At 38.6% G+C, this 14,586-nt stretch overlaps 1 protein-coding gene and 1 non-coding gene across 5 annotated transcripts in view; both read right to left on the bottom strand.

Annotated features, from left to right (window-relative positions):
• Positions 1-14,586, bottom strand: part of Slc25a13 (solute carrier family 25 member 13) — a 180,326-nt gene that overhangs the window by 144,099 nt on the left and 21,641 nt on the right. For 3 of the 4 annotated variants that reach the window (XM_046422568.2, XM_046422566.2, XM_046422567.1), the window contains exons 2-3: positions 11,650-11,703; positions 1,268-1,410 (exon numbers count right to left, since the gene is read on the bottom strand). In XM_046422568.2, coding sequence (XP_046278524.1) covers positions 1,268-1,410; positions 11,650-11,703 — 197 coding nt within the window. Of the gene's footprint in view, positions 1-1,267; positions 1,411-11,649; positions 11,704-14,586 lie in introns of those variants that run through there. The other variant, XM_046422569.2, reaches the window with a different exon arrangement.
• LOC124078018 (small nucleolar RNA SNORA30/SNORA37 family) lies at positions 2,915-3,043 on the bottom strand. The gene has a single exon (XR_006846782.1). It is a non-coding gene; the product is annotated as a small nucleolar RNA SNORA30/SNORA37 family (small nucleolar RNA).

The following is a 14,586-nucleotide window of genomic DNA, read 5'->3' as shown; positions in this document are numbered from 1 at the left end:
TCTAAAAAATTTAAAATCATAGAAGCAGAGAGCAGAATGGAGGTTACAAGGGACTGGCACAGGGGTGTGATACTAAGGCAATGCTGGCCAAAGGCCACAAAAGTTTACATAGGAAGAACAAGCTCAAGAAACTCTTTGTGCAACATGGTAACTATAGTTAATCACAATATATTGTACACTTTAAAAATTACCAAGAGAACCTTTAAATGTTCTCAACATACAAAAAATGAGTTTGTTAGTTAATAGATACATTACTTAGCTTGACTTGGCCATTCCACAATGCATACAATTTCAAAACATCCTGGTGTGTACCATAAATATATATAATCTTTATTTTCAATAAAATTTAAGTAAAGCAAATTACCACTGGCCAGGTATCTTAAAACAGAAGAATTTATTCTAACAGTTCTGGGAACCTGAAGTCCTAAATCAAGGTGTCAGCAACACCAGACTCCTCCCATATGCTCTAAGGGAAAATCCTTTGGTTCTTCCAGCTACTCATGGTTCCAAGCATTCCTTGGCTCACGGTCCCATCACTCCGGTCCCTGCCTTTGTGTTCACACTCCTCCTCCTCTTCTCTGTGTCTATGTCAAATTGCCCTTCTGCTTCTGTCTATATAAAGGGCCCACCCAGATAACTCAGGGTAATCTTTTCATCCCAAAATTCTTAATTTTATTACATCTGGAAAGATCTTCTTCCACATAAGGTATTTACAAGATCCAGGGATTAGGCAGAGAAAATTCATAGGGGGAAAAATCCAAAGTCATTCTGGAAAGTGTCCTACTTAATTCTGTATGGTATAATCTCTTTCTTCCACCTTGCAGAATGCCTTTCCGGGTGATTTGGAATCATCATATTCTGTCTCCTAGATCCATATCATTTAATCATATATGAAATTTTAAAGGTGATTTGAGCGAGGGAAAGATGATAGAAAAGTTATGATCACAGTGGTATGTTTAAGTTTACTCATAATTCTACACCTGCCTTGAAAAATACCAGTGTACGCACAAATACCTTCATACTACCTCATCAATTACAATTGTTTTGTAAAACTGTACAGAGGTCTTTCAACTAGTCAAAAACCAAATACATGAAATCACTAATTGCAAAATGACCACTAAAGGAAATATTAAGGGTAATATTTATAAAAGAATGTGTTAATGATAACTGGTAGAGAAAACGCTCTTAAGAGGTAGAAAAGTATATATTTAATAACTTTCTGATCATTAAAGTAACAAAAACAAGTTTTGAACAAAAATAAACATACCCATCTTTGGTCTGATCCACCACGCCACTTAAAAGTTCCACAGTCTTTGGATTAGGCTGGCTTTCTCCAAAAATATTCAAATATCGAGTAACAAAGTCATTAGGAGACATAAAAAATTCACCATTTTTTTCAATGCTTGCATACTGTTAAGAAAAGGGGAAAAAAAGAAATGTTATTTTATATACTTGATTCTCTAAAGTATATAATCATGGGATCAACATGTGAAAAGCCTGAGAATATTCAAAGGATACTATCAGATATGAAAATATACTCTTTACAATCGCAGTTACCTCCCGTCACTTCAAAGAAAAAACAAGACACATTAAATTTGTCAAATTTTGTGCTTACACCAGTGGTTCTCAATTGTAGGTAATTTTCCCCCACAAGGGACATCTGGCAATGTCTAATAACAATTTTAATTGTCATAACTTGGAGGAAAGGGATGCTATTAGCACCTAGCACCTACAAGGTAGAGACGGGGATGGTGCTAAATATCCTACAGTAACTCACAGGCTGAGCCCATGAAACGGAATTGTCTAGTCCAAAATGTAAACAGTGCTGGGAAACCCTGGTTTACAGAAATTTAGAAAGACAAATTATATCTTGTTTTTTGGTAAAAGACTAAAAAGTGTAATTAATTATAAAACTAATTGAGGGACGTGGGATGAGATGGTTCCAGTGCCCTGGCTTCTCACATAAGAAACACAAACCCAACTTAATGTAAACAGTGAAGCAAAACTTAAGCTTAACCAAAGTGTAATGCCAAACTGACCTCTCACGAGGGGTTTTTCCACTTTAACCAATCAAATGTTTTCTTTGTCTTGCTTCCTGAACACTTTATAAAAGTTCATGCCCCCTTGATGGAGCCCTGAACTGCCTGTGGTCTGATGTGCTGCCCAATTCATGAAATCTTTTGAGTGCTCAAAGAATGCCTGAAAGATAGGGTTCTCTCTCAACAGAAGTCCCAGAGGTAGCAAATACAAGAAAGGGTGATAAACTCAGCTGAAATGCAAACTCTGAGCCACGGTGCGGATATCAACTGCTGCCCGAGCTAATGTTCTCTCCACCCTTGAGCCCTACACAGAGATGGTCAGTAAGAATCAGCTGGAATGCAATGCCTCTCCTCCAGGTCTTGCCTTTAGTAGGACACAATCCAGCTGGAAGGGGGAACCCACTGACTCGGGTTCCACGGGTCCTCAAAGGCTGTGGGAAAATGCTGAGAGCAATGTACCAATCAAGGTGTCCTCAAGGAGCAGAGGACAAGGTGCACAGTGAGTGAGGTGCGAGAACAGCATCTCCCCTTCCTCTGGAACCCCAGAGTTCAGTCTGATCAAAACTGTTTTTACAAATCATTTGTTTTTCTACATTTTAAATCCACTATAGACTAAGCCTTTGCTTAGATATTTGAGAATAAGCTTTAGAACCTCTTGAGCTAGGGTTGTGTCTCTTACTACCTAAATGGTCTCATCAAACATCTAAGTTTTCGGGGCCTCTGACTCTTTATCTGAAAAGTAGGGATAACAATATTACTGGTTTCATTAGGCAGATGCTTTAAACAAATGAGATAATCATTTAAAACACTTAGTACTATGTTCTACACATGATAGGCACTTTATAAAAGTTCTAGATTATTGTTTTGTTTTTTTTCTTTGTCCCACTGAATGATAGCTGCCATTGGTACAGTACCAGGGCAAGGATGCAATCAGGGGTTTTCTCTCAGCACCAGCTACCAAATCCTTGCCCCACAGACCAGGGGAGGACCTGTGAATGTGCTAGAATATACTGTTTTCTTTTCTTTTTTTTTTTTTTTTTTTTTTTTTTTGAGTGGGGATAGGCGCTGAAGATTTAACCCAGGATCACTTTATTACTGATATACATCTCTAACGCTTTTTTTTTTTTTTTGAGACAGGGTCTCACTAAGATGCTGAGGCTGACCTTACAAATCCTCTTGTCTCAGCCTCCCAAACTGCTGGGATTACAGTGTGCTTGGCTCACTGTTTTCAATTAACATGTTTTTAGCATAGTGCAAGAAAAAAAAGATGTTCCAGTAATCCTACCATAGAAGAAAGAATATATTTTAATTTTCCTAACTGAGGCAAAACAAGCTTGAAATATAAAGGATATGCCAATACTAATTACAGCAATCCTATGATTCAGAGTGTGAACTATGTTTTCTTATGACACTGATTATTTTAAAACACAATTTAACTTTTCTCCTACAGTAGACAGATTATTTCCAGTTTGGAGTATTCTAAATAAATTTTTGTGTGTAACATTTGTCCAAATTCCTGGCAATTTTCAAAAGCTAGACTCCCAGAAAAGAAACTGTTAAGTCAAAGGAGAGGAATTTTAAGGCTCTTGGTACTTATTATCACGCTGTTCTTCAGAAAAAGATTGTACCAATTTACACTCCTACCAGCAGTGTGTGAACATGCCCTTTCCCTGCTTTGTCTATCATATTTGTTGCAAATATTTTTCCAGTTTGATATATTTATAATTGAGTCTATAGATTTATTTTCCTTTACAATTTCTTCCAATACTTTTCTAAGCTTAAAACCTAGTCTTTCTTCATCACCAGACTAAATATTCACACACAGGTCCTCTTAGTTATTTTTAAAATAGGGTTTCCTTTAGGTTTTAGTATACCAGTGCTTTATTTTTGTGTGTGGTCTGAAGGTAAGAATCCTCCAAATTTGTTTTTCCCACTTAATCTTGGTTGTTTCAGAACCACACATGAAATCATTGTTCTTTCCCTACTCTTTAGGACACCTGCTTTGCACATACTAAATTACCATATGGTCACTAGGGAAAGCCCTGACAAGCAGGCTTGATCTCCAGCAACAGGTCTAATGAGCTGGCCATGGCTTCCCAGGGAAAACATTGTTCTGAGACTGCCCCCAACTTCACAGGAGAATGTCAGCACAGCATGGATTGAGAGTTCTTGTCATTGCTGCAATGGGAAATGTTTCAAGATCATCCTCTCAATGGATCTGGCTACTCTTGCAAGATTATATACATCTTTCTTGCTACAACTAGAGGGAAAGCTCTGTTAGAACAGGAATTGTTTTCCTGTCTTTTTCACTGGTATGTCCTCAAATTCCCAGACTAGTGCCTGGCTGCCAGGCAGACAGTGAAACATGGTCAATAGGTATTTATCAAATGAGTGAAAGCTTAAAAAAATGTTGTCTTACTTTGCTCCTAGAAGTTTCATGGCTTGACAAACACTCTTTTATTTTCCCCAAATGACCTTTAGAATCAATGTCAAGTTGCTCCTCCGTTAGAAAAAGTTCCATAGAAAATGCACAATAAAACTACAATAAAATGCCTCTACTCAACCACAAAATAATGAGATTAACAAACGTTGGCAAAAAATGTGGAGCAAATACTCTCACATAAGGGTGTTATAATAAACTGAAAAACCATTTTAGAAAACTTCTAGGCAGTATCTTCTATAACTAAACATAATAACCACAGACTCCGCAATTTCAATCATAAGTAAATCTCCAACAGAAATTTGCATGTATGTATATAACACCAAAAAATATGTCAAAGAGTCCATAGCAACATTATTTGTAATAACAAAAAGTACCAAAAATAACTTGTGTTAACTAGGAACAGGATACATAAACAGATTATGGTATAGTAACACAACAGAATACAACACAAGCAATGAGAATACACTAACTCCAAATAGACACAACACAGATAAATTAAAATAAAGGTAAGAAACCAGACAAGGCTGGGAGTGTAGCTCAGTGGTAAAGCATTTGCCTAACATGAATGAGGCCCTGGGTTTGATACCCAGCAACACACACACACACATACACACACACACAAAGAAGACAAAAGAAGATACACTGTATGGTTACATTTTTTAAAGTGACGAAACTAATATACAGTGAGAGAAGTCAGACAAAAATTTACCTTGGGAGGGATGAGTACTGAGTGCAGGGGTATCAGAAAGTTTTTTTTGTTTTTTTTTTTTTTGGTGTGTGGGAGGGTGCTGGTCATGCATGTTTGCTCACTTTATGAACACCCATGGGACTGTACACTTATGATCCCTGCACTTGATTTATACCTTAATAGTTTACAGTAATAAATCATTAAGATATTTTATCAGCCTCATTTGTTTAGAGATGATAAAGAAGGCTTCTCTGAAATATAAGAACATGTTCATCTGGGCAGAGAGAACACAGCTTTCTTCAGTTTGCCAAAATCAGCTCATTGCCAAGTGGTCTGCTTTGTGATTCAAATAGATAAGTCAAAGGTTGTTCCTCAGACTGATGTTTGAGGCAGACCAAAGTAAGAGTAGGTACTAGACTACTACCAAAGGCAGCTGGGCTGTCCCTGCAGCAATGAACAGAAGGTGCCTGTCAAGGGAATGCACTAATTCTTACAGCTACTCCATCTTTAGAATATCATTTAATCTTTCTTTGGAATAGGTTTTAAATGGCCTGAAATCTCTCTTTATTACAATTTAGGAGAGTTTTAATATGATTAAGCATATGCTCACAAAATGGGAAGGTTTTTACGATTCCTTGCACAATCCTAAGTGTCACCAACAAGAAACACCACCACACCCAATGAAGACAGCAGCAAAGAGAATCAGAACAGGACACTGTCATTACAGTGTATGCTCTGAGGACAGGGGTCCTATCCAGCCTGCTCACAGCCACTTAATAAAGGTGTGTGAACCATAATGAGCCAGGTCAGAAACACAGTCATTCAGTGACCTGTCCCTGCCATGAATCGTTCATATCCTGGGGCTGAAAGGCAAATTCTCCTTGACTCTTTTCCAACCATTGAAAGTCCCTCTAACATACCAGGTCACTTCATCTGACCATCCTTCACCTAAGCTTCCTGTTATAAGGATGGAATAAAATACAATTAAGAATATGAATATGGATCATTTCTTGCCTTTTGGACATGCTCAAGTGAAGAACATGAATAGGGTCTGGGCATTTTATGTTATTAGGGAATTACTATTCACTTTATTAGGCACACAATGGTATTGTGATCATGTAAGAAGCCATGCTTATTATTTGAAGCTGTATGTTACAGTATTTAAGGTGAATTATGGTGATATATAACTTACATTAAAATAAATTAGTAATATGTATGTATGTATTTAAACTGACAAATATTAATTTATATTAAGTGGCTATTATGTAGGTGCTTACTATTCTATGTTCTATATGTTTGAATACTGTCACAATAAAAAAATTAAAGATGTAATTAAGAATCACAAATGTTCTAGTGAATATATTACTATTTGTTAAAAAATGCAAATTTCAAGTAAGATACAATTTTTCAACTAACTGGTTGGCAGAAAGGTTTTTTGTTGTTGCTGTTGTACTTAATAATAATCTGAATGGATAACATTATGTGGGAACTGTACACTTCCACACTCCCACCCAAAATATGTAGTCTGCTAAGAGCAATCAAATGCCTTAATCTATTGTAAACCCACTATTTAACCCAACAATGCCACTTCTAGGAATTCCTACTAAGAAAATAATGCAAGCTATATACAAATATGTAAGCTGTTATGACAGATAAGTAAAGCTGGCAACTGAACATCCAATCATAAAGGATGGTTAGGTAAATTGTGGTAAGATAAATTATGGTAGAGCAGCCATACATAGGAACATCACATAGCATTAAAGTATTGTAGAAACACATCCAGTTATAAGAAAAGGTGTTCATAATATATTAGTTGAGGGAAAATACTGGATACAAAACAATAGTTTTTCCTCTTGTTAAAGAAAAAAAATGTATACATATACAGAGACACATGCAGTAAGAGAACACTATCTCTATACTGACATCAAGTTACTTTATTTATCTTTTAGCTCTTCATCAATGAAAGAAACTTATTTGTTAAGAAAGTTTTTCACTTAAGGAATTAACTGTTTTTCCTATGAAAATGCTTAAAGTGTACATCATTCTTTTATTGAGAGATTAATTCTAAAACTCCAAGTACAATTCACCATTACTCCCTATCACATCCCACTTCTGCCCAGCCCCTTCCCCCAGTTTTCCCATTTTTCACTTCTGACGTGTAGTCACTCTAGACTCCAGGCTTCTGAGCAGCCCATGATCACCTCCCTTCCTCCCCCTTGAACCACTGCTTCCCTCCTCTGTTTCTCTGTTCATACTACTGGCACCTCTCGGCACCCAGGGCATACACATTCCCGCCCTGCTCTCTCTCATTTATAATAAAACAACAGTCACTTTCTGAAATATCCCTTTAAAAGTGTCTCTGACTTGCTCAATCCCCACTCCTCCTGGTGTTATGTCCTTAATAACTCTGACAGCCTCCAACACCATCATTCCCAAGGCCACACACCTTATAGCCTTGCTGCACCAGTTCAATCTCAAATCCATCTTGTCCCTGGATTACTCAGAAAACCTTCAATGGCTTCCTATTGTTCAGAGGCATGCCAAATTCCCAATTACCTTTCCAAGTTTGTTACCCACACCCTGTAATACTTAGCAGATTCCCTGGCAGAGAGTTGTATTTAAATAAACATTTTACAAATGAACAAGAATCCTTCAACCTGGCCCAGTCTCTGGGCTTTCCTTCCATGTGGTCCTCCTCTTCTCTCTCCCACCATCCCAGGGGCTCCTCGCATTCTCCCCGCCAGCCTTCCCTGACCACTACCCACAATGGCAACTGCTCCCTCCTTCCGTTTCCTGTGGTATTTGCTGTAACCACACAGGCAGAACCTTCAAGTATGCTGATTTAGATTCTTTTTACCTGCCACTGCTAGCCTACAAATCCGAACTCCTTTGAGACACAATTATTGCTTACATTTCTTTTGCTCAGCCCACTCACAGCAGAATTTCATGATGTTTTATTTAAACTGCAAACAATCAATACATATCTGTTTAAATTAATGTGAAGCAACACCAAAAGCATTAGGTGAACAAAAAAAAAAGGACTGTCAACACAGAGGTTAAAAGCAAAATTGTCTTCCTAGACTCAAACTTCTGCATCCAGATAAAATGTAATATATTATCTTCTCACAAAAGTCTGACAATACCCTCAGATGCTTCTGGCATGTTTTGCACTACCAATCTAGAATCACTAGAGCCTGCGCTCCAGGCCACCCAAGCTATTGGCTATTCCCTCCACACAACTGGCACACTTACAGCTCTCTGCTTTGAACATGCTGTTTTCTTTGTTTGGAATAGTCTTTCTTTACCCCAAACCCTCCTCTACTTCTCCATCTGAAAAATACCTATTAGTCTTCAAGCATCGCTCAAACATCCTGCCTGAAACTTTGATAACCCTCTATAGGAAGAGGTAATAAGTCTCACTGATCTTCCTTTAATGCTATGTAACATTTTTCAACCATATTGTGAATTTTCGTTTTCTTGCACATACATACACACAGTGAGATATTTAAGGGCAGGAGTCATGATTTATGCGTCTGTAATACTCAACACCTAACACTCACCTAACATGTAGTAGGCAACGTTACAGAAGGAAGGAAGAGAGGGAGAGAGAGATGGAAGTTGATTTTTAACTCTTTTCTAAGACATAAACTATAAAACCTAAGTCCTCCAGGACCCTTTCCTCATCTGGCTCAGATCCCCAGGTTCTCTCTCATATCTGCAGCTGCCAACTCCTCTACCACCTTCTACTCCCTGTACATCTGGTCTGAAGGAGACAATGAAGCTCCTTTCCACCTCCCCCAGGCTACAGAAGAATCCTCTCTCCACCTAGTTTAGCAGGGAGACAATTGGGATATTTCACACAGAATTTTTATCAGGAAGAAAATCAAGTAAAAAAAAAATTCACAGACAGAAAATCAGCAAAGTCGACAGGTTTACAGAATGCTTACTGCTGATCCGTACTTAACGAAAAAGCCTGGCCTGGCAGCCCCCATGGCGCCTCATTCCCCTTTCTCCCCTTCACCACAATGCTGTCTGCGGTGGATAGTAAACAAGAGATCCTCAGCTTGCTGAGCCAAGGTGGATTTGTGTTGGTCCCACACTATCCAGGCCTGGTGAGGTCACCAGAACCTTTGCCAGATCTGCAATCCCTTCCACAAACTGCTGATGCTGTTTTCTTCAGGTACCACCCGCCTCTGCCTCTATTCCATCTCCTCAGACTCAAAGGCATAAAAAACTCTCCTTCAAAAGCCACAAAGTCCTGGCCACCCAAGTTTCCTATCTGTTCTCAAAGATTCCACCCCCAGCCTTCAGGTCCATGGCTATAGAAACCCCACAGGTGACTCTTCAGAATTCTGCAAGGAATTCCTGCTATCCCTCAGACTTGTCTCCAACCTAGACCTGCCCAATATTGAGTGGATATAGCAGCTGGCAAAGATGCTGTTCCAAACTGAGATCTTAACCTAGCCTCACCAGCTGCCACATGGCCTCAAATGGCCACTGCCTTTAAATGGACTCTTTCCAATGGATCATGTCAACAGACTAGGGAGCATCAGAGCCCTAAGTTGTTCTCAGTTTCTGTCAGAAGGAGGCTCTTAACTCCTGTTAGAAAACTGAAGTAGTATGCCCTGAGTTGAAAGAATTATTATAACTTCAAGGGCTCAAGTGAGTCTAGCCATTTCTCTAGGTTCCTTAGCAGCACACTTCGATGTTCTTCTGCTCGTGTCTCTCAAAATTAAATCATTAAGGAGTTTTACAATAGCAATAGACCTTCATACACCTGATCCTAATCATGTGAGCCCAATATGCACACAGCAACAGAAATTAGTTCAGGAAAGATAAGAATGCTTTTCTGTTGTCTGGCCTTTCATCTTCTAGAATCTCTATATTGTATTGTGCTTTATGGAATAAAAAAAAGAGCAAAGATTCTTATAGAGAATCCTGTTTTTTTCTATATAATCCAAACCTCCTTACAAATATACCCTTTCTTCCTCTCCCAAAACTGTTCCTATGTTTAACCACTTTTCCATTGGAACCTATCATTCCTGTATTTGAATTACTTAATTTCACACTTTGACTGAATCAATGTCTAAGGCATAGCAAGTGTTGGGCATGGTGACGTAAAGGTACCCCACTGAATCTTCACAAGTTTTTGTAACTTTTAACTATGAAAATGTTCCAACATATGCAAAGTACAGAAAACAGTATAAGCCCAATATCCCACTTTACAATGTCATAAATTATCATACTGCCTACTCTTTCTTCCCACTCCACCAAAATTGGATTATTTAAAAACAAATCTTAGACATCATGATCTCATCTGTAAATGCTTTGGTATCTATCTCTAATAGACTCTCTGCATGTCTCAGAATCAGAATGTCATTATTCAGCTTAAAAATCAATTAATTACAATTTAGCTAATCAATTAATAATTAATAATCAATTAATTATTATTCAGTTTAAAAATCAAATTAATTAGCATCAGATGTCCCCAAGTATTTGAATCCCTGTGTCTCCATCTTTTTGTTCTTGCTGTTCTATTTTGGTTCTGCAGTGCTGAGGATCCAACCCAGGGCCTTAGACATGTCAGACAAGGGCTCTATTACTAAGCTATATCTCCAGCTGTCACTTTTATTTTTTATGCTAATGCATTTTGATGAGAAAAGTGAAGCTCACAGAATTAGTAACCTTCTAGCTCACATGGGTACACATCAAGGTACCAGCTCGATACCTTGGCTCCCCATTCCAGTCAGCACTGCCTGCCTTCTCACAATATTTAGAAAAGTCCACATATTTTGCTTTTATTATCTTTACAAAAGTGGCCTTTCCTTTTTTGAGTTTTAATTTCATTTCAATAACATAAATATGCTTCAGGTTAGAGACCTGAAGAAGACTTTTATTATATTACTCATTCACTGCCCAACACCACCAAGTAGGCAGAAGCCTAAGAAACCAAGAAAATGAGCTTGTGTGGTATCTGGTGTACTCCAGTATTATTCCCCGGAGGCCTTCTCACAGGGCTCCACAGCTATAATAAAATGACAGGATTATGATGAGGAGGACAACAAAAATGAGCTGTTTCTACCAAGCAGAGACCAGATAGTCCCCTCTGGAAGAGTACAGGATTAATAGGGATGTTTACAAAGACTTCTTAGTAGTAAAAGCATTTTCCTCATCCCACTCAGGTCAAGCCTGAAGAGGTAAATGAGTTGCAGGACTACTCAGCCAACTTCTTTTGAGCACTTGACACCATAAGATAAAAGAAAATATCACCATTTGCCATCACAAACAATTGGCCACACATTTCCTATACATTGTTAAAAACAGAATTGTAAAGCAACTCTTTCACAAATCCTGCGTAAAGATGCTTTGGAGGATGCTTTAAAAATTTAACAATGAAATAAACAGTTGTTTGAAAATAACTTTCGAAGTTATAGAACACAAACCAAACAAGAAACAAAATAGATTTCTTTTATACTGACCTTCAAAAATATTGTTCTAAGCTCAGCTGGATCTGCTCTCTTGGTTAAAGCCACCTATAAATAAACATAAAAATGTTTATATTATTAGAACAAAGCTGAGAAATCAAGCTAGCAGACTAAGAGAAAATAAACTTAAGGTTAGAAATAAGTGGATTTCATTTTTGTACTTAAAACATCAAATTGCCCCAGCGCATAAATGAGTCCCCAGATTTTAAATTAGACTCTGTATTTGGCTTCTAGAATGATAATATTCTGTGCAAGAAACCAGTTAAAGCTCATAATATCTAGTGTTTAATGTGTATTGTTTTTTAAAAAAGAAGAACAAAAATAAACAAACAAAAAAGTTGAAACAGATTTGTAAACACCTGGCATTCTTAAACTACACTCTAGGGGTATCTCATGCCCTTTCACAAGGGAATATTAAAGTACAACCTGTTTGCTAACTATGCAAGGGAACATATTTCTTAAAGAAGCCAGTGAACTAGGCAAATCATATTAAAGAACCTAAGGGAATTACTTCCCATGCTTCCACCATGAACAGGCGTGTATACCTAACTACCTGGCAATGTCAAGGAACTTGTCCCTTCCCCAACTTCTAATTTAATAAATCAGAACTCTCCAAAGGTATGACTATTATTCTCCACATTCAGAAATACAAGAGGCTGTGGTTACCTTCCATGAGTAAAATTTGACAGATTAGCTCAGAATAGGTGTTGTGCTTAATTCTCCAGGCCACAAAGTCCAAAAACATCACTGGGGAAAAGCAAGACAAACTTGAACATGACTGCCTTGGGCCAACACAAAAGAGCCCTTATGTGGAACCAAACAGTGGGCTTATTCAGCGTCCCATCACCCAATCCTGCTGGCAAAAACCATCATGAGACTGAATTCTCACCAAGCACAGCGTCGCCCCAAGATACAGCCAAGGAGGGGCTCCTGGAACCACCCCAACACTGGAGCCATGTCACTATCCACGGGGAGATTTATGCAAATTGTTCTAAATCCCTTCTGTGTGTTTGCAAAGACTCTTCTGAGATCTTGGGACAATGAATTCTCTGTATCTAAATATGGAACTGCTGAGCTCCTTGGCCCTCCACTGTCAGGAATAATTTTATTAACTAATCACTGAAATGGGAGAGGTAGTCTTTCTGAAACCAGTTGGTTAGTCACCATGATTCCCAAAGCAAGACTGATAACTCTTTTAATTTTAGCTCAGTACCTATAGCTACCAATTCTATTTTTACTCACAAGAATTTCTTGGTGGTCTCTGCTCTTCAATAGAGGAAAAAATAGACTGCTAACCAACTTAACCCAAGATTAACGACACTGCTGACCTAAAAGTTCCCGAAGAGGAATCCTCCTGTGGGGTCTCCACTCTGGGACAGGACAAGAACTCCTGGAGGTCATAAAAGCACTCCAACCTCCACCGTCAGAGCAGAAAAATGACCTCCTCCACACCAGGAGTCCCACACCTCAGGATGGTTCAGAAGTAACATTTTGAAAATGGCTTTCAGTATCTTAAGTTCTTAGTTGGTTTTCCTTTTAAAAGCCAAAGGAATTTTCCACAAAAGGAACTATCCCGGTTCTATCTGAATACCACATCTTAGTTCGCTTAGTTCACTAAGCTATGCACTTTGTAAGGCCTCCTGGGCAATGCTATCTCAGAGTGAACTTCCCTTTCCTTAAATCGCAACAGCACAATCTGTTTACCAATCCCAAAATGTACATTCAGTGCTTTTCCCCAGAACCACATTTCTGTGACAGAAAGCATGGGTTCACTTTATAACTCACCCAGGATTTAAGACAAACGTGAAAACAATCTACAGTGATCACCACTTACAAGTCACATCACCCAGAATGCAGAGAACACTGGACACTGTTCAGAGCATCACTATTCTCTACTTGGATTCTCAGAGCAAATCAGAGAGTTAAATAGGATGGACATAACTTCCCTCACTTGAAAGAAGGGGAAACTGAGGCTCATTTATTTCCCCAAAAGCCAGATTAAGAGCCAATCTGTGCCTACATTTCTAAGTGTTTCCTGAGTTTTTCTCACTTCCTACTGTGCCACATTATAGGTAGTTTCAATGTGAATACCACCAATTTAGTGTCCGTCCTCTGCTATAAAGAGCATGGCTTTAGCTGGGCATAGTGGTGCACAACTCTAATATCAGTGACTCAGGACATCAGGGCAGGAGGATAGATAGTTTGAGGCCAGCTTCAGTAACTTAGTAAGACTGTCTCAAAATAAAAAGGGCTGGAGATGTGGCTCAGTGGTTGAGTGCCCCTGAGTTTAACTGTTCAATCCCAGTAAGTGGAGTGGGGGCAGGGAACTTCAGTGTCAGACCATCTTTAAATGGGGTGCAGGCCTGACTGCTGGAGCTTGCTGGTTTGCAACCCCAGTGCTCTTGACTCTTAGTCTCAGTTTCCTCATTTCTAGAACAGGAAGCCCTGTAGACTTGGAAAGGCCATATGAAATAATTACATTAAGTATTAAGCCCAAAAAAGGCCAGAGAGTTAAAGTGCTTAATAAATGGTATCAATCATTATTTGGACTATTTATCAAAAACTATATATAGTCTCCCATGCTTACTTTTTAATACCCTAAATAATGAGTCACCTGGATCACTACTTTGAGGGGAGAAATAAGGAGGACAAAAGAGAAGGGAACTCATGGTCCTCAAAAACACTCACCAAACCACTGAACAAACTCTAAAGCCATTCTAACTCATCCTCCCCTCTGCTCTCCTAGCCCAGTATCATGCTCCTTCTTGAAAACTGACCCAAAGTTGCAGTAAATGGTTAATGTTCACTATGGAATTTTCTTGAGGCCAGCTGAAATTTGTGTGAGGTCGTGGGCACATTCGATTTAAGCACAAATAACTATTGTTCAGTGGGGGATGGATTCAGAAAAATTTCTTCCAGCCTCCTGGGCCT

Source organism: Marmota monax, unplaced genomic scaffold, assembly GCF_021218885.2.
Source record: "Marmota monax isolate L192 unplaced genomic scaffold, Marmota_monax_Labrador192_F-V1.1 WCK01_AAM20220418_F8-fsc00144, whole genome shotgun sequence".
Classification (NCBI taxonomy): Eukaryota; Metazoa; Chordata; class Mammalia; order Rodentia; family Sciuridae; genus Marmota; species Marmota monax.
The sequence above is the reverse complement of the archived record's forward strand: the minus strand, read 5'-3'. Positions and strand labels throughout refer to the sequence as shown.